The sequence below is a fragment of the Triturus cristatus genome, chromosome 7, assembly GCF_964204655.1.
Source record: "Triturus cristatus chromosome 7, aTriCri1.1, whole genome shotgun sequence".
NCBI lineage: Eukaryota > Metazoa > Chordata > Amphibia > Caudata > Salamandridae > Triturus > Triturus cristatus.
The window spans coordinates 1,536,513,178-1,536,534,392 of record NC_140590.1 but is presented as its reverse complement, the minus strand read 5'-3'; the positions used below and the strand labels follow the sequence as shown (position 1 = coordinate 1,536,534,392).

General features: G+C 45.9%; 1 protein-coding gene across 3 annotated transcripts in view; it reads right to left on the bottom strand.

Moving 5' to 3' along the window:
• Window positions 1-21,215, bottom strand: part of SLC13A3 (solute carrier family 13 member 3) — a 269,140-nt gene that overhangs the window by 93,882 nt on the left and 154,043 nt on the right. For all 3 annotated transcript variants that reach the window (XM_085619309.1, XM_085619310.1, XM_085619311.1), the window contains 2 exons: window positions 16,413-16,479; window positions 6,960-7,145 (listed from right to left, as the gene is read on the bottom strand). In XM_085619309.1, the coding sequence (XP_085475435.1) occupies window positions 6,960-7,145; window positions 16,413-16,479 (253 nt within the window). The remainder of the gene's footprint in view (window positions 1-6,959; window positions 7,146-16,412; window positions 16,480-21,215) is intronic.

Here is a 21,215-nt window from a genome sequence, read left to right as displayed (position 1 = left end):
CGCATCTTGAGCCCAGATTTGGATGCTGATTGATACTAATGGCTGTTAGCGGTTGAAGAAGTCATGGCTGGTCTATTGCAGTATGGCCCGTTGGGGAAGAATCATGTGTTAGTTAGAAGTCCCTGTTGGATGTTTGGGGCAGCTGTGTACTTCCTGGCACAAGCATGAGATGGGAAATCTCAACAGTGATGTTGTGCTTGCATTATCTCTGGGTGGGCGTGTGAAGTTTCTGTTCATTGGTTTGCTGATGAGAGTAATTGTTGTGGATGCACGGCGATCAGGGTCTGAGCAGCGGAAGGGGTCCCGTGGGCAGGATGAATGGTAAATCACATAAATGACACAGGGGGTCAAGGTCCTCAGTTGGAATGTTAGGGGTTTGGGCACTTGCACCAAGCAGCAGAGGGTGCTCCCCTTCCTGAAAAGACAACATCACATTTGCCTGCTTGCAGTAAACACCTCTGGAGGACACCGTAGCAGCAAGGGTGGCAAGAAGATGGCAGCTCAGGTATTCCACTCCTCCTACTCTACATATACCAGGGGAATGCCGATTTGGGTGGTGCTTGGCACCCAGTTTACCCTTAAGTACATGAAGGAAGACGTGAGGGGCCACTTTGTGCTTCTGCGAGGACAGCTAAAGGGCCGAAACATAGCTATACTGAATAATTATGCCCCCAACACGGACGAGCCTGCTTTCTACCAGACGATGCAGGACCTAATCACTGCAGAGCTAGAAATACCTTTGATATGGCTGGGGGACTTTCATGGAGTAATTAACCCTACACTGAACAGGCATCCCCCAGAACTGGCACGATACCCCTCATGACAAATCAACTGCAAGCGGTAATGAGGGAAATAGTCCTACAGGATGTTTGGCGGGTGCAACACCCACCCCAGAGGCTCTCTACCTGTTTTTCTTCAACTCACAATAAACAGAAGACTTGACAGGGTATAGGTGTCAGACGCCCGCTTTCCTGGAGGCTGAGGTAACACATCTGGCCCACTTCCTGTCGGACCACGCGCCGGTGGGCTGTGTGGTGCACTAGAATACGTCCGTCAGGTACCCTTAGAGTGGAAGAAGCCCCCTGATTTACTAGAGGATCAGGAGGGAAGGGTGACTCACTCGGGCGCTGTAAGATTACATGACACTTAACTGGGGTGGGACAATCAGTCGATCCACCGAGTGGGAAGCAGCGAAAGCAGTGATGTGGGGAGTGGGTATGGGGCTTATATGTGGTGTACAACATCAGCTGCAGAGGGAGTTGAGGGACAGTGAAGATACATTGGCAGAGCTTCAGACTGGTGACCGGGCCCACCTTGCTGACTATGCCCCAGCGCGCATACAGTGTGAACAAATCAGTGAAATTTGGGAAAGACTGGACACACGCTTACACGTTACCACCAGTGGCTCCACGCTGAAGGCAACAAATCCGGATGCCCACTGGCTTGGATCCTAAGCAGGAAGCGGGCACTGCAAGCGTAATGCTGCAGGTAATTTAGAATATTCTAGAGCAGGTATACTGGAAGTGTTCCAGCAGCACCCGGAAAGGGTGTATACTGCGGACCCCCGTCAGTTCAGGCTGACCATTTTGTTCCATTTCTGGGGGGCTGCAGAGGATGTGCCCCCCGCAGGCAGCCAAGGAGAAGCTGAAGGCTCGATAAACAGCTTAGGAACTGCTGAAGGCACTTAGAGAATTGCCCAGGGCCAAGGCACCTGGGGGATGGGTTCCGGATCGAATATTATCAGGCCCATTCAGAAAAGTTGGTACAGCAGCTACTGCAAGTACACAGTGAGGCATTCGAGCAGTGAGCCCTGCCTCCCTCTCTACGGGACGGGGATATTTGCATGCTCTTGAAGCAGGGAGATGAATGGGACCTAGGGACATATCACCCAATTACCATGATCAATTCCAACATTACAATTTTGTGTAAGGTGCTTGCAAGGCGACTGTCCCCCCCCTCATGCCACACCTTATACAGGAGGACCAGTGTGGCTTTATCCCCGGCTGCAACACAGGCATGAATTTACATCATTTATCACACGTCATGCATGAGGTACAAGCCAGAGAAGATGAATGGTCACTGGTGTCCATCGACCTCGAGAAGGCGTTTGACACTGTAGATTGGGGCTATCTTCAGTAGGTGCTGAGGGTGATGGGCTTTGGACCATGGCAGTGTGGGCACGACATGAACGCTGGCAGTGGGGGATCCGCATTGGGGAAAGCACTCGCCTAAAATTGGTGTATGCTGACACTGCTTTGTTCTATATTGCATCTCCCCGTATGGCGGTCTCTAAGCTACTGCAGCTACTGTATGAGTTTTCTGACTGTTTAGGCCTATGCCTGAATAGGTGCAAGTCTTTACTTTTCCCCTTTGGCTGGTATGGCAACATTGCCACAGGAGGGTCTCCCGGGGATAGGTCTGCGCTAGGAGACTGGACACTTCAGATACCTAGCCGTGCAGGTTGCCCTTGCTGACATACAGCTGTTACACCTGAATGTGACTGGGGTGCTCGACCCCTTGAAGCGGTCGGTGGCTTTCTGGAACACCTTACTGCTATCTCTCATGGGACGAATAGCAGTGGCCAAGATGGTCGTCCTCCTGCCTATATGTGCTCCAAAACTCACTGTGCAATATGCCTATGATGGTGTTTAGGCAGCTGAGCTCGCCAACTGGTGGACCTCTACTGGGCAGGTCATCGTAGTAGGGTGGCCATGCAGGTCTAACGAGGTGCTATGAGGATGGGGGCCTAGAAGCCCCCAGATTGGACTTGTATTATTATGCTGCACACCTACAGGACACGGCTCGATGGCTTGACGAATCAGACAATTGGAAAAAGTGCTTGTTTGGAAGCTGAGCCAAGATGGAAAGGCTTTCGGACACCCTGATGGAGGTGACAGGTGCTGCAGGTGACTTATATGTGGTCAGGCAGACCGTGACTGTGTGGCAAGCATTTGTGGAGCTCGATCTCAGGCATGCACCGTTCCACCGGGAGCTGATTGCGTGGTCCCTGGCTCCAGTACGAAACATGATGCGGAACAGGTCATTCCAGGCCTGGAGGAGGGGGGCTGGGATGTGGCCAATACCTTCAGCATGCAGGCCTCATGAATCTAGCAAGGGAGACTTGTCTCACGTTCCCAGATGCTCCGCTGAGGACTCAAACACTGGATATTATACTCATGTGTGGCAGTGGACGCCAATTGGTTTCCGGACTGTCCAGGGCCATGTGGTCTGATGCCGTAGGCCCCCCCCAGGCCACGAGCCATTTGAGGTGTGGACCTGTTGGCTCCCATGGTTGACGGGGCTTGGAAGGCCGCGTGCGCCCTGACCCACAAAGTATCCAGTAATGTGCATTTTAAATTAATACACTTTAATTATCTGCACCACATCTATATGACCCCAGCGAGACTGTCGCATAGATCCAGACCATGATGATGCCTGCCCTAGGTGTGGGGTTGACTTTACACTTAAGCCTGTGGTGCCCCGAGGTGCACAGATTCTGTATGCTAGTCATGGAGTGGGAGAGGGGAAGGGAGGAACCGGTCTTCGGATCAAAACTCACATTGAGATGAAACCTCAGCTTTCAGTAGGCGGGAGCACTTTGACAGCTCCCACCCGCCGGAACCAGAGTGTTTGCAAAATCAAACAGCTTGTCCCGGGGGTGAGCCCCCTGGGATATAGAAGAAGAAAGTTTGGGGGGGTTAGGGTATTCCTAACCTGCCCCCTTTTCTTTTTTTTTGCATTTAGTTTGTGGAACCCAGCTGAAGCAGAGATGGCTTCCAAAACTTCCTGGTTGAAGTGTTGGCAGTCAATCGGAGCCCTACAGATCTCTGCATGAGCTCATCATTATTCGTACATTAATCGAGGTCGTAGATATACACATTTGGATTTCCTTTAATATCTCGCAAACTACTGAAAGACGAACAGCTAGCTTTCTGCCAAATTTGGTGTAATTCCATCCAGTGCTTCAGGCTGCAGGAGTGTCTTAAGGGTCTATGGGAATTAACATGGGAAACATTTTTTTGACCCCCCCCCATTTTTCGTTGGCCCCCAATTGACTGAATACCACCTTTCCATGCACAACAAGAATCACCAAATATTCGTCAAATGGTACCAAAGCTATAGGCAAGCCAAAAAGCTCTTTCCTATGGAAACATGTTCCTAACTAGAACTACTTACAGGAACACCTGTAACCTACAAAATGATTAGTAATGCATAAATCATGCTTTTTTGGCTCTTCTAATAGCTGCAAATGCCCCCTCAGATACCAATACCTGCCTTTGAAGAAGATGAAGGTAAAAAAAATTATCCTGGCATAATTTCAGAAATTTTGCATTACACAAAAGTCTGGAAATTACACAATTATGAAGAGTTGCAGAATTATGTGCGATTTGCTGTAAAAAATATACTGCAAATGCACTATTCATGGTAAAAATGTACCTCAGGCATACAAGAACAGAACACAAGCAGCTGTTGATCGCAATGGTTTCTGTTTTTGCACTATTTTTCAGCACAAAGCCTCTCCAAAAGTCAAAGGTTGACTCAAGGACACATTGTGTACTAAAATACATCACTAAATAAGCAAAAGCAAATTACAAAAATTTTACACAGACCTCTTCTTTGAAGTCTTGCCCTCGTGTTGTGGGTATTTACTGATAATGCTGTAGTGGGCCTTTAAAGGCAAGTACAGCTGCTGGTGTGAATTTTACTTAATAGGACAGTTTGTCTTAAAGCAAAGCCAATTTCTTAAGTTAAAGTCCTTCTTCGAAGAATTTATGACTTTGTGTGTTATTGTAGTAAGGTTTGAAATGCTGACTGCAAGAATGTATCAGTAGGGTAAACAATGTTTACCACTAAACTTTTTCCTTGCAGGGAATCACAACGCGGTTGTTACAACGACCGTGTTGTGATTCCGCATACCATTACTCCGCACGTCGGAACAACGACTTGCCGCGGGGGAGGGAGGTGTTGGATTTAAAATTCAATACCTTCCCTAGTGTCCGCACAGACTGGAGTTGGAATAGTAAATTATACTATTCCAACATCCAGCGGCCCCCTCCGCAAGTCGTTGTTCCGACTTGCGGATTAATGGTATGCGGAATCACAACGTGGTCATTGTAACCGCATTGTGATTCCCCGCGGGGAAAAAGACTGTGGGATGCCGACATACATTCATCAGTAGTGGTTGAGTGACTGTACAGTAGGTGAATGGGTGAGGGAATAAGTGCACACAGGAACAGATGAGCGAGCGAATGGATGGACATGTGGATAAACAAATAGGAGAGTGATTGAGAGAGTTAGAGCATGGATTGGAAAATTAGCACATGAATTTGTGCACTATGAATGGGTATGGGGAAGTACAGTTAAATGGGTGAGTGAGAATGCAGTTGAATGGGTGAGTGAGATTATGGGTGATAAATGACAATGAATCAATGGAAAAAAGGTGGGGTTGTAGATGAGTAAATACATGGACTATCATTCAAGCCACACGTATTCCTTCATCTCACTAACTGCTTACTCACCCACTCAAACAAGCTTACACAGTCCTCCATCAATCCAGACACTTCCAGTCCATCCTTGGAAAGTACAACACCATCTACCTCTGCAACTAATAATTATTCAACACTCATTCATTCATCTGTCATCCATATATCCACTCAAACTCGTGCATCTATTAATCATCCACCAACACAGACAATGTATTACCCTTCCACTTGTGTGTGCATACATGTCTGTATGTTTGTCATTTTTGTATGAACGAGTTGCCAAAGACATGTTGTTTGTGAGTGCATGGGTGAGCTAATTTGTATGGTACATGCATGTCTGTTTGCCCATAGTCAGTTATACCTACGTAGGTCTGTGTGCGCATTGATTCCAGTAAGACGTTTGCTATGCATCAGTTTGTGAATATGGGTGAACATGGGAATGAAGTGTTTATGTTTGTCAATTATGTGTCTGCATGGGATGCTGAAGGTGTACTCTTTGATAGTGCATACGTACATGTATATAGCTTGGGATGTGTGCTTATGGGCCCATGTGTGTGTTAATTTTGTAGGCTGCTATTGACCTCCCACATCTGATCATGTTAACAAGCCCCATCCCTTCCTCAGTTAATGATATTGTTTGGCTCAAAGGATGTGCAGACAGGAAATTGAAAAGAGACCTACAGTGACCACTCCTCTTTTGAATATTGCTTCACTGGTTTTCATAGGAACCCTTAACACAAACACATAAGATACAGGCCTGAGAAGAATTATGTGCTTACATATCCCAGTATTCAAAGTGTTGTACACTAGAGAGCTAGGACTGGAGTCACCCCGGACAAGGATTTGCTTTGCACCTATGCTGCATGTGACTCCACACCACATCACATTTCCATACACAATTCGGTATATGCCAGGCTTCTCCCTTTTTAGCTGTAAAACGACTTCGCCCCTTTAGGCCAATGAAATTCAATGGACCAAGTCGATCTCTCTTGAGAGAAATTCATCTGTTTCTGGGGTGTTTTCCATTATAGTACCTGAAAATCCTGCAATTATAATGCAAAAAACACAGAATCCCCTTACTTAAATAAATAAAAGTCTAGGACTACATTAGCTATCCATGCCTGGCATGCTGTAACATGAAAGCTGTAACATAATGAAATAAATGCTCAAATGGAACAGAGTACATAACCATCGAAGCATCTGTCATTATGACATTTAGCCAGTTTTTTATGGTTGTGCATTCCATCCCTTTTGCATATTGATAGGAGCGGAAGTTGTAGTTCGTCTGCGTCCATAGATACTGCCAATTGCCAATTTGTAGGGCCATGCTCATGCCTGAGGCCTTCTATTCACAATATATACCTCTATCTGCAAGTAGAGGACAGAACTTGGAGAATCATGCATTTCACAATAATGATTATTAAATGAATGGGCTACACAAATTAATTAAAATGATGCCACATGTTCCAAAAGTACCTTTTTAGCTGTCCAAGTAGAATAAGGTTTGGTGCTGTACCCGTAAGCGTGGCTGTACCTCCAATGCTGGCAGAGTAAGGTATGCAAATGAGGAACCCTTTCCAGATCTTATTTCGATATGATTTTTCCTTCTGTGAATCAGCAGAACTTTGCAACATGACTTCCATCTTTTCCAAAACGTCTTTGCTTTAAAAACATGTACAGACATAACAAATTAGTCAAGTACCTTTACAATCTGTTAGCATACCTTTGTAGTGTATGACACACACATTTCTTTTTTTACTCAGTGTGTAATTTTATGTTAATGATAAAAGGGTGTTATACAACAAGGCAAATGATATAATATTTACAACATGAAACTTCGCTACCTGTAGCAATTATTAAAAAACGTGTAAAGAGGACCAACGTAAACTACTGAAACAACAACTACGTTAATCAACATCAAACATATGTGATAACATATGACCAGGTCATGAAGATGTTCAGCTTCTTCCTATTTTAAATGATGGATGTCTAAATAACTAATTTAGTAAAGAAATTACAATATGTATGATTATACAGGAAAAAGGTAGCTTGGCCCTGTTTATCTTGTTAAATTCTAAACATTTTGCTGGGCCTTTCCTCCCCGAACTTGAAAGTGTAATTTGGTGAAATTCGTCATGTTTCTTACAAACATTTTCCGTGTTTCTTTAACTTTAAGTCTTGCTTCCCAGAAGTGTTTAAGATCTTCTTTAGTTCTTACTTCTTATGGAGCATCTTGTATTGTTTAAACGTCAAAGTGTCTGATCTACCGGAGGTGTGAGAGGTCCATTAACAAGAACAGTGTGTGTCTTCGCAAAGTTAATAACTGATTTCCAGAGAAAAGCAGACTAAACACATCTGCAATTGTCAGTTTGCATGGACTGCTTCACCATACTTGCTGCCAGTGGTGGGCACCACATACAAAAAGTGGTGGGGTGGGGGGACGTGGGACAGAGCGCGGGAAGGGGCACTGGGGGGCATTATAATAATAAAACGTTTAAAAAAATGTTAAACATACCTGCTGCCGCCCGCCTCCGCATCCCGCCTTGGTGCTCGGACTTCCTTGTCACAGCATACACTGTCACTACGTCACAGACTCCCTGTCCAATCCTAGTGCTGCAGAGCAGCGTGGGGATTGGCCTGAGTATGACAGAAAGACCCTCCGCTCAGGTCAGGGATCTGTGGGGTTTTTCTACCTGGCTGTTCAATACAGCTGGGTTAGAGAAACCTAACTGCGCATGTGAGTTTTGGTGAGTCCGAGATGGCTGGCCAAACACTCATGAGCACTTAGGGAATGCACTAGCACTCCTCCTCTTCCTTCCCATGTCTCAGCCCCACCCCTCCCTGCACACGCTAGCAGAACCAGCGGCTTAACCCCTTCCCCGCTCATGACGGAACCGTTCCGTCATGAGCCATGGTTGAGCTGTGCTCATGACGGAACGGTTCCGTCATGACACGCCCGTTGGCGGCCGCTCCGCCTGCGCGGCGCTGTTTCCCCGCCTGTGCGGGGGGACAACGCAAATGGGCGGAGTCATGACGGAACCATTCCGTCATGAGCACAGCTCAACTGTGGCTCATGACGGAGCGGCTCCGCCATGAGCACAGGCCCACCGCGCTGCCCCCCTGCCCCCCCAGCGCTGCAGCGGAATGTCCGCAGCAGCGAAGGGGTTAAAAAAACCGATACTGAAATATTGTTGATTTTTTTTGCTGCTGGTTCTGAGCCAGTGAGGCGACGCTCCTCCGCCATTGCCGAGGAGCCACGCCTGCCTGCTGGGACTGAATAACCGACAAAGTCCTAGCAGATGGGAAAAGTGTCCCTACTCGAAACCGGACTAGACTAAGGCAGGTCAGTAGTCAGAAGTTTAACAGGAAATACTTAATGCAAAACCATGGCTCGTATTACAGATAAAGCGCACTTTCCATGCTTCCATCCTAAAGCATGTGCGCTGTGTGCAAACAAGGAGTGTGCGCCCTATCAGGAAGAATGGGCTGCCCTCGAGGCAGCCATGATCTTATGCTGCCCCCAGGGCGGCGCATTTAAGAGAAATACTGAGCAGCAGTATAAAAGTTTCTCTGTGTTTCTCTGAGCAGGCGGTAACCCACCTGCACTTTTAAAAAGGATTACAGATTCCATTGCAGGTGGGTGCAGTGAGTGGCTGCACCTGCTTGTAAGTGGGATGTCGGGGGGGTCTAGGGGAGGCATGTTTGTCTCAGCACCCATGTCGTTAATAAGGTGCGGGCGCAGAGGCAAAGTGATTCCCTTACTTACTTACTGGTGAAAACCCTTCCAGAACGCCGATAATCGCCGACGCCTTGATCTGGGAACCGCCACTTGCTCCTGCAGCCTCCCTATGTCCCAGGAGGGATTGACCGCCTGAGTCCCGCGTAAACAGCTTGCAGCACCCGCTTCGCGGGTGCCGCAGCGCGGCGCCCAGGTGTGGGGTCGAGGCAGCAGGTCTACACCCAGCATCCAGCACCCGGGAGGAACAAAGAACTGCGCAAGGTAACTGGGGGCGCGTGACGCAGGGACTTCATAGACCAGGAGTCCCCGCGCTGCACAGGTGTGCACGGCCGCGCCCCCAGCAAGCCAGGCCCCCGGCCGCAACACCCTCTACAAACAAAGTGCGGCAACGCTTAGCGGGACGCGAGCGGGACGCCGAGCGAAGCCCGGGCAAAGGGCGGGCCCTCTGTGGCCCTCAGGGGCCAGAAGAGGCCGGGCTGGGCCAGCCCCCCAAAATTGCCCTTTTAAAAATTCATCGCTAACAGTCTTACGGCAACTAGCCTGACTACTGGCCATCCCCATCGAGACAAGCTACATCTGCCCGTTACCCCCCAACACAGTACCCCTTGCAATGAGGAAAACTACTAAGAAGACCAGGATGCCTACCCTAAGATCGAGCACAAAAGCCAAATCGGATCATCCACCCCCTCTACCGACCCTTACTGCCATCGACAAAATGCTCAAACAGACTATAGGGGCGGTTTCCGACGCCATAGCTAACACCGAGAGAAGAATGTCCTTACCACCTGTAACTATCATCCAAGAAACTCAGGATTCACTGATTAATCTATCAGAAGCCTCCGAAGACTTGGCAGAGGAGATCGATACTAGCCGGCCCATAACCCCACCATCTTTTGCTGACCTTCCTCGTGCCCAGGCGCCCGCTGAAACCAGCAGGGATAGACCTGGCGCACAAACAAGCACTCAAACAAACACTTGTGACAAAGACGTACTCCCCGCGGAGAAAACGCCGCATAGGGAAGGCCACAAACAAGGGAGGAAAAAAGGTCACGTAAAATCTAGCAATCACAATCTGATCACGCCTATAAATCCATCTACACCCGGAATACCATGCTGGATAACCAACATGGTGGCGGATCTTAAACTTGACCTGGAGCACTCCATCACGGTGCTGTTAAAACCCCTCATAGCAAAAATAGATAGACTGACATCACTGGTTAACAATAAGGGGATCAGCCCGAAAACCCATCCTGTGCAGGAACGGGTCTCGACAAAACTAAAGGACCCTACACCAATAAGTTTACCAAAAGATAAGGTCTCTTTAGCAACCAATGGGGGGGCTAAGCTCAATAATACCAGTGTTACGCAGAAAGGAGCTAAGGAAAAACAAAAGGTCGCCTCTACCCCGCAAACAGGCAAAAATAAAAATCAAACACCCACTGGCAACAATAAACCCCCACCCGGATCTTCACAAATGTTAGAAGAAAATAAGGCCCTAACCCCTAAGGCGGACCCTAAGTCCTCCCGGATTCCCACCGCGACAACCACCAACGAAAAGAAAACTGCAACACGCTTCAGGACAATTAATCTTCCGCCTGAGGCATTGCCCTTTGTAGTCGTCCTAACAGGAGTTCCTCCTTTAAAGGAGGGTCAACGGGAATCACAAATCGAACTAAAAAACAAATGTGCACAGTGGCTGCAAATACACAGACCTTTGCCCCCTAACATCTACGGGGAAATCCTTTCAGTGAGAAGGGGCGAGTGGATCGGCAAAGGTACCAAGACCATTGCAGGGGACATTATTACGGTGAACTTTAGAGACATGGCGGCTGTTAACTTCATCTGCAACGCCCCCCCGAGTTATACTCGATCACAAATTCACCCGGTTCATCTATCCTACTTTTACCCCTTTGCACCTCAAAGGCCCAGGCAGAATATTGGTCCTAACAGAACACCGCATTTGGGTTTCCAATATGGCCCACCTCAATGGCAAAGGCCAAATCCTGTATTCCCAACCTATGACTCCTCTATAACGCAGTACGCCCATTGGAACGGGTTCAGTACACTTGAAGGGGTGGACTGACAGAGATTGGGCTGTTCATCTCCAAAAACCAAATACAGGAAGGAGCCAAGTTTACCATCAACAGGGATAAAAGAAGGAGCAGACCAGGGCCAAACTGATGTTTTGGGTCCTGTGCATACCATAGGAGGCAGTAGCACACCACCGAATACCATCCGGGGAAAAGGGGAGGGGACAAATCCCACAACAGATAACTCCCACTCTATTCATAGAAGAATTGCTACCCCCTACAGGCCGCAACCAAGCCGGGTTGCCGTACCCGCAACGGATAAACAATCAAAGCCTTTGCTAGGCGAGGGAAAAAGAACACCCAAGGTCATGATCCATGATAATCTACTAATAGCTACCTGGAACATTGCAGGGCTAGCGACCAAGTTCGCATCTCAGGACTGGCTCAGCTATATAAGCAAATTCCATATCTTATGCCTGCAAGAGACCTGGGCCACTGAACCGCACGCCTATAGCCTGGAAGGCTATAAAAGCTTCTTCGTCCCTGCAAAAAAAGCTACTTCGGGGAGAGCAAGTGGGGGGCTCGCGGTCTATGTCAATTTAGACATCAAGGGCACCTGGTCCAACACCAAATGGGCCACACACAACCTCCAAGTACTAAGGTTCACTTCACCAAGATTAACATTCCTGCTAATGAACTGGTACAACGCACCGGCTATAACGGAGAAGGGTATAGCCATAAATGAACTAGAAAATTGTTTGAACTTTTTATCTAAGACACCAAATCCCACGGGCTTAATACTAATGGGAGATTTTAATTGTCACCTTTGTGAGAAACTAATACCCTTCAACAACGACTGGTCAAGATGCACGATCATGAAAGGCCCACACTTCACCCATTCAACAGAGGGCTGGGATCTAGAAAGACTAATGAAAAGGCACAACCTAATCCAAACTCTAGACCTTGTTATCCTAAACGAGAAAGGAGAATTAACCCCAACATTCAAAGGAAGAGGTTGTCACTCTTACATCGACTTTGCACTAGTCTCTCCCAATCTAAAAAGAAGCATCAGCACAATCATCATAGAGGCCAGCAGCCTCAGTGATCACAATCCGGTGATCATTAAAATGGAAGGTTTTGTTTTTTCACTCCAAAAGAGACCTGCTATCATGGAAAGAGCAGTGGACCAGGGTAGAAGAATCAAATGGGCCAAAATTAATGTGGACAGCTTTTACAAAAGACTATTACTCGAAGCCTTAGCAGCAATCGATAAATGTCTTGACCCCTGCGTAACCGGAGCTGAGGTGGTGAAGGCATTTGAAGAAATCGCGCAGGTTGTAAATAACTCCCTACAAACCACAGGAGCTAAGAATAAAATGCCCCTAAACCCCCGTTGGTTTGACTCAAATTGCACAAAGGCGCTGAAAAACCTGAAGGATAGCCTCCATGCCCAACCAAGGGACAAAACGAAGGTGGCACGGAACAGAGCCGAATACAAAAAAGCTCTGAAGGCACGAAAGCAAAGTATACAAAACCAGGCTTGGGAAGACTTAAGGGACGCCGCAGAAAGAAAAGACTCTATTGCCTTCTGGAAAGTGATCAACGCCCCCTGCTTCCAGGACCAAGGGGCTCCAAAAATCATGAACACCATTCTGCCGGAGCAATGGCAGAAACATTTCCAGAGCCTATTAAACCATTCAAACCAGGCACCCCAGGAGGCGTTAGCGGAGGCCCATCAGCCCGTTAAGCTAAATTTCACCCTGAAGGAGGTCGAACTAGGAATAACCGGGCTCAGCAAAAATAAAGCGTCGGGCCCGGACGGAATTCCACCAGACCTATTCCTAAGTAGACCTGAACTATGGGCTCCGTTACTTACGAGGGTGCTAAACGAGGCAGTGGAGGCAGGCCTCCCCCAGTCCTGGTCAACGGCGACCATAGTCCCCATCTATAAAAAAGGCAACCGTGATGACCCCCAATGTTACCGACCCATTTCTCTCATCGACGTGACAGCCAAGGTCCTGGGGCGAGTCATCCTATTGAGATTGCAAGACTGGGCAGAGGAGCAACAAATCCTCTCCGAAATCCAATACGGTTTCAGGAAAGGCAGATCTACCACCGACCAATGCCTAAATCTATACCTCCTGATTGCAAAATATACCATCGCCGGGAGGGGGTCAATACACATGGGGTTTATGGACCTCTCAGCGGCCTTCGATCGCGTAAACAGGAGAAAGCTCTGGGCTATGCTAAAGGAACTAGGAGCGGACCAATCACTAGTCGACACTCTACAAAACCTCCACCGGAACACCTCTGCAAGCGTAAGGTACAGCCAGGAAGGTAAAAAGACCGATCCCTTCATCTGCAATAGTGGAGTAAGGCAGGGATGCATCCTTGCGCCCTTCCTTTTCTCTATTTACATTAATGCATTGGAAAAGGACCTCCTTAAGCTTAAAGCTGACTCACCCCAAATCGGTCATCGAGCAGTGCTCGTACTACTCTACGCCGATGACGCGGTCCTGCTCTCTAGAACACCGCTGGGACTGCAAAAACTAATTGACGGGTTTGTCAAATTCATGGACAAACTGGACCTGGCAACAAACCTGGAAAAGTCCTATATTATGTCATCTGGGAAACCCACAAAAGGAACTTTCACTTATAACATCGGGTCACATAAAATAGACCAGGTCAAGTCTTTTACGTACTTGGGGGTGTTATTCGATCACGACTTATCGTTTAAACCCCTGATTGAGAAGCACTCTACAAAACTGGCAGCTGCAGTAGGAGCAATCATGGGGTATGGGCAAAGACTAGGGAAATGGTCCCCGGAACAAATTCTGACCTTATACAGATCCATCTGCTGTGCGAAAGTAAGTTATGGGGCAGAAGTGTGGGGCTTCCTGGGCAAAAAAGCACAGCCGCTTCAGACTGAAGAAAACAAATTCTTACGAAGAATATTAAAAGTTCCACAGAGTGTTTCGGCCCACATTATACACGAAGAGGTAGGAGAACCCTTTCTAGAGGACAAAATCAAATCCAAACCTCTCCTGGCATGGGTGAAAGTATGGACCAACCCTGAGGCGGCCCTTACAAGACAAATCATTGAGGACTGCCTCAAAAGAGACAAAGGCCACGCAATCCCCTGGCTGAAATTTGTCAAGAAGTCGCTAACAGAGATTGGTTGCTCTAAATACTTCTCATCCCCCGACTCTCTGACCCCGGAGAGCAAGACCTTGGTTAAAAAACTTTTTCTTACACATTTGAAGACATCAAGGGCTGAAAAAGAGAAGCATAAACCCACCAATCTCTCGTATAACGACCTCACTGCGAAGCAAGGCATGGAACCCTATCTGAGGGTCATGTACAACGCGCAGGATCGCTACCTCATGACCCGTTTCAGAATTAACATGTTACACCACATCCTTGCAGTGCCATCTGGGTTTACCCACACAGTGGAGGAGAAGGGTACCTGCGGCTGCGATCTTAGATCTCCGCAGGATACCCTCCACTTTGTTTTACTGTGTCCATTTTACACGATGCCAAGACGCAAGTTCCTGGTGGGAATCCTGAAAGAGCTAAAATTTAAACACGCAAAACTGGCGCTGAGATTCCTACAGGAAGCGGAGGACGCTTATACCCTGTTTTGCACGATAAACTTTATTCGAATTGCAACAAGACTGAGGAACACCAGAGACATTGGCCCCTAACGTGATTTGAACATTTAAACTCTTTAAATCCCCTGGCCCTCTCCCTGAGTACAGAAAATCTTAACATTTATACTTTTTAAACTGAATATCACTTGCTGTGTTTTTAATTTGTGTATATATATTGTATTTGCGCTTTTATGGTGTCTTTTTAAGAACCGAATAAAGATTATAATTGATAATTGATTCCCTCATTTGTATATGGCCATGCACCCAAGCAAATGAGGGAACATTCTCTAATGATAACGCTGGTGCCACATGTGCACCAGGCACATCTGTATTACAAAAGGGGCCACAGTCCCATCTGTAATACCAAAGTGCCCCGGGGGAGCATAAAGCAGGCACAAAGGCCTGTTGTACCCCTGGGGCGCTTGTGTAATACAGCCCCATGTTAGCAATATGACTGAATTATTTCCATTCTTGTAAGTATGACTACTGGCCATGTTGTCTGGAAGATCTAATACTGTGGTACGCATAGTAATGGTGTAATCTGATAGATACAACTTTTTGGGCCATCAGTTGGTGATGCCTATTATTCTTAATAGGGGGCCAAAGCTTCCCTGTTCGAGCGTGAACTGATAAAGATTTAATTTATGCTTGGGCAGGCGCTCTTTTTTGTGTTGAATACAAAGCTTTATTGCTGCAATATGTAGCCACAATGGTGAATATTTTGTGATGAATAAATGGTTACCAGGCCCTTGTTTATTCAATTAAACCTCAGTTTCACTGCACATACTACCATGGCCTCAAAGGATGCACGTACATTTAGAGTTATTTTTATTGCAGCGCAATATTTATCCCAACTATTCCAAAACAAGTTATCTATCTACTTAAAATATATTTATTTGGCAAAGTAATTCAGCAGACGTTTTATTCATGTATTTATTTATTAAATGGTTTGATATAGCGCTGGTCACAATCAGATATTAAAGAGCTTCACATAGCAACAAAAACTCATACATGTAAGATTCAAGTTTAACAAGAAGGACTGGGGGAGAAGCCGAAGAGTGCGAAAGGGGTAGAAGAAGTGGATTGGGCAAAGGAACATAGAAAGTAAGTTGTAAAAACAAAATTACAAATCTAAATAACACATAAGAACAAATATAAAATCTCAGGTCTGACATCAGTGATTGATTGAACAATCCAAGGCTTTCATTGGTTGACTAGCCTACTTTCTGACAGTAGTGAACGTCAGCCAGTTCAGAAACCAAGGTGATAGAGATATCAGTGGAGCAGCTAAAGTAAGTCTTTAATTCTTTAGACATTACACGTAAAAGCACCAATTTATCAATATAATCTGATATTCATTGCTTAATTTCAAGTGGTTATTTGGGGTAGCCACTAGATAGAGGGGCAGCAACACATAGTATGTGACTGTCTGTCCACTTCTGAAGAAAAATCTGGTTAAATTTAGAAAATTAAATCAAAATTTTAGGTGAAAATTGAAATGTATACTTACTCCACATCCGCTGAGAGACACAGCATTTCGTTCTGTGTAGATGGCAGTCCACTTTCCTTACCAGTAGCTAAGAAACATAAAGGATACAACTGTGAAACAAGTTTTAATTGGCTTTGAGATTTCTTTGAGCAAGCATAAGGGAAAGTGTAAGAAAAACAGGATGCATTCTAATTTTAATGAAAACAAATAGTGACTGCTGCTTAGTCACAATTACACTGGATCATGGCAATAGAGCATTGTAGTGTATGTTTTGATTGCAGGTTTTTGCGCTTATTCACCAAACTCAATCCTGAAATAAGTTGAAACAAATACAACTACACTGCAAACATTTAATATGCAGTTAATCAATTTCCAAAAGTAACCATTAGCAAAGCAGAGGCATGATAAAATAGTAACATGTAAGCTTCATTCTACTTTTTTGAGCCACAGATTGTCCTGCTACTGAGTCTGTGAATTTGTGCCGGCGGATGTGTCAGTGGCAGGCAGTAGCAGAAGAGCCAAGGCACACTGCTTTAATTAGCAAATTAAGAGAGAATACAAAGGTTTGAGCTGTCTGCCGCATCTTATCTGCTTTTGTTCAGGGCAGGAATCCAGAGACTCCTCCGTATCCATTAAGAAAAATACACCTATCTAAAACAATACTGCAACACTCCCTAAAGGCCTAGCAAGTGCAAGAGCACTAGCCTCACAAATGCAGTTCAAACGCACACTTCATGCAGGATCCTTACTCTCAGCTTGTACAAATAACACAGGGCAATATAAAGGACATTGTAAGAATTACATGATATGATCAGTCAGAAACTTCATAGCCAGCCTCACTGTCTCTCCCCCCCCACTCAGAGAAACACATGTTACTATGATGTATTTAAATAGTGGGTAGGTTATCACATTCTTCTTTGAACATGTTTGACTAGGTATTACCCAGTCGACTTAAAGATCTGTGTGGAATTGCTTACATGGGCTAGAACCCCAGGACATTGCTGGCGCCGGCCCTGGGTGGCGGCACCCCTCTAACAGTATTTAAGCCCTGGGGAGGTGGTGGTCCCCACACTTTATTTTTAAATAAAGCCCTGGGGAAGTGGCGACCCCCTGGCTCTGTGGGAATGCAGGAGCCCCCTCCAAGCATTTTTCTTTATCAATATAGCCCCGGGGATGTGGCGGTCCCCGGGGCTGTGTGTATCCGTGTGTGAGTGGATGTCTAAGTGACTGTACAGGCATGTCAGTGAGTGTGTGAGTAGCTGTATGGGTGACTTAGTGGCTGTGTGAGTGGCTGTATTGGTGAGTGGGTGGATGTGCAAGTGGTTGTATGGGAGGGCGAGTGAATGGCTGTGTGAGTGACTGTAATGGTGGGTGAGTGGGTATGCAAGTGCCTGTATGGGTGAGTGTATGACTGTTTGAGTGAGTGTTTGGTTACATGAGTTGCTGTGTGAGTGGCTCTATGGAAGATTGGGGTGGGAGAGTGGCTGTGTGAGTGGTTGTAAAGATGTGTAAATAGGTATGTAAGCGATTGTGAGGGTGTGCGAGTGAGTGTGAGAGTGGTTGTATGGGTGAATAACTGGGTGTGTCAGTAGTTGTGCGAGTGAGTGAGTGGGAGGGTGTGTGAGTGACTCAATGGATAAGTAAGTGGTTGTGTAAGTACTTGTATGGGTCTGTTAATGGGTATGTGAGTGGTTGTATGGGTATGTGAGTGGTTGTATGGGTGTGTGAGTGGGCATGAGAGGTTGTATTCCATGCAGCAGTTTGGGCTGTCATGTTCAAAGCTTCTATGGGAAATCATATCCCCCCTTTTTCTTGGCCCCCGCTTAACAGATCACCCTGAAAACTTTCCATGCACAACAAGACTCGCTGTGACACTTGCTTGGGAAAAATTTGTGAAGATACTTCAAACAGCGCCAAAGAAATAGGCAAGTCAAAAAAATGCTTTTTCTATAGAAACATTGTCATAACTATACCTACTGGTGACCAACTTTTGATTGTTTTGCACTTTGAAATATTTATTTTGCCATATTCTATATATCCTTTCCACAGACCACCGACACGGTGGCACAGCACAAAACTCATCCACAGCTAGGTAGATTATTTTCTCCAATTTGTTAAGTGAATGCCCAAATAAATAATTCAAAGTGCAAAAGAATCAAAAGAGTATGGCTGACATGTTTCAGCTCACGCCTTCAACTGGTCTCATATGTTTTCAATACAATATTCAAATCGACAAAAAAAAATATATATATATATAAAATATATATATATATATATATATATACACATACATATACACATATATATATATATATATATACATACATACATACATACATATATTCATATATCCCCAATAATGCACATTCAGTTTTTCAACTACAGCAAACCCCTTCCCAAGGCATTGCCATACAAATATATTCCATCTAAAATGTATGACACAAATGTCTGCGCCATCTTGATTTCCTAATTACATTTCAGGCCAGATAGAATACTTAAAAAATACCCAATGTATAAACATTCACATTCAATACATAATAGTAATTTCCATAATGTTTTAAGATACAGAGCAATGCCTGATTCCCAAAACAATTGTACACCTAGTGTACTAATTTAACTTTTGTAGTAGCTTAGTATATATGTTTAACAATCATAAACTCTTAGAAAATACTTACACCCAGAAAACCACTCACACACCCATTCACAGACCAATAGTGCCACACACACACCCACTGAGAAAGCAGCAAAGCCACTCATGCACCCACTAACAGATCCATACAACCACTCACACTCATGCACTCACACACCCATACTGTCACTAAGACACCCACTCACACACTCATACAGTCACATAGCCACTCAGATAACATGTTAGAAAAAGTATCAATAATTAGTACTACAGAAAGTATACTAATTTAAATTATGTAGTAGCTTAGTATAGATCTTTAAGTAAAAAAAGCTTTTACAAAACACTCACTGGATGATGTAATCAGTAATGTCATTTGAGATGTTTTCAGTGATGTCACTGACCATGTCATGAGTGATCGAATATGTGAGGTCGTAAGCAGTGCATTTTAGGGGTGTAAGTTCTAGTTAGCTCAGGTAACTAACTGCTGAATTTCATTATTTTGTATGAGTGAAATCTGAGCCTAACTAGAATGACCCTGTAACCTTTGTTTTTTTCAATCAATTTCTATTGTTTTTCATTCTATTTCCTAATTATAATGCACCTCTAACCTATGATTTTGTTGTTTTGTGAATTTCTAAGTTTTTTTAATGTTATTTGCGAACTATAACAACCTTGTAAACTTTGGTTCTTTCAGTGAATTTCTAATTTTTTTAAATTGTATTTCCTTATTGTACCTCTAACCTTTGAGAGTAAGTGGATGAGTGTCTCAGTGGCTTTGTCAGTGGGTGTGTGAGTGTCTAAGGAGGTCTGTGAGTGGGGGATTGAGTGCCGGAATGGACGTCTGAGTGGGAGCGTGAGTGTCTGACTGGGTCTGTGAGTGGGTGTCAGAGTGTCTGAGTGGGTTTGCGAGTGCCTCCATGAGTGTGTGAGTGAGTGCATGAGTCTCCGAGTGGGTCTGTGAGTGGGTGCATGCGCTTCATTTTGCCTTCACTGCTAGTTTTTCTGCCCTCTGTTTTGCCCTCTTATGTTCTGTTTTGCTTTCCTGCTCATTTGTCTGTTTTGCCTTTTTCTGCTAATTTTTCTGCTTTCTGTTTTGCCTTCCCAGCTCGTTTCTGACCTCCATTTTGCCTTTCCTGCTTTTCTTGCCTTTTCTGCTCATTTTTCTGGCTATGTCTTCTCATTCTGCTCATTTTTCTGCCCTCTGCTTTGCCTGTTAGACCCGGCTATGCCCTTTTCTGCTAGTTTTTCTACTCTTCGGTTTTGTCTTTTCTGCTCATTTTTCTGTTCTCCATTTAGCCTTTACTGCTTGGTCTCTGCCATCTGTTTTACCCTCCTCTGCAATGAGGAGGGGGGGCACGCAGCTCCCCGGGCTGATTTCAGCCCAGGGGAACATATACATCGGGGCCAAAATTCAATGGGGGAGGGGAGCTGCATGGTCGGATTTAAGCCCCGGGGACCACATCCTCGGGGGCCCTGCCACGTCTCCCAGTGGTGCCCTGGCCCCACCTAAGGCACCCAGTGTGCATCGTTGGGGACCACAGGGGAGCCTCAATGCCCTGCGGTCCCAGCTGGTTCCCCACCTTCTGCGACAGCCGGCATGGCTACTGCACAAAGGGAGTTGCTAGAAATGCAGCCCCCTGCATGTTGGAGCAATTTTTCCATGTTCCCTGCCCTCATGATAGGTGTCAGGGAAACCGATGAAAACTCTGCTCTCAGCAAGCAGGAGCAGTTTGACCCGCTTGCTGGGAGCGGAGTTAGTGTTTGCTCTAGCTTGAAGGAAGCAAAAGCAAACAGCTATCTCCCAAGCATGGGCCCCTCAGGAGATAGCAGAAGCCGGCCCTGGGGGTTGGCGGTCCCCAGGTTCATAAATGGCCTCCTTCAAACAGAATGGGCTGGACCCCAAGAGGTGGTGGCCACCCTCCCATTCTTTAATAAGGACCCCAGGGAGGTGGCCGTCCCGCAGGGTCTCCCATTAGTATTTCTTTAGCCCCAGAGAATGTTTTTAAAAATATGCTTTAATGACCTGGCGGGGGCCCAGGGCTAGACGGAACACCCTGAAACTTTCCATACACAACTAGAATGGCCGGTACACTTTTGTGGGGAAAATTTTGTTAAGATTCATCAACCAGCGCCAAAGATATAGGCAAGTCAAAAAATTGCTTTTCCTATGGAAACATTGTCCTAACTATAAATAC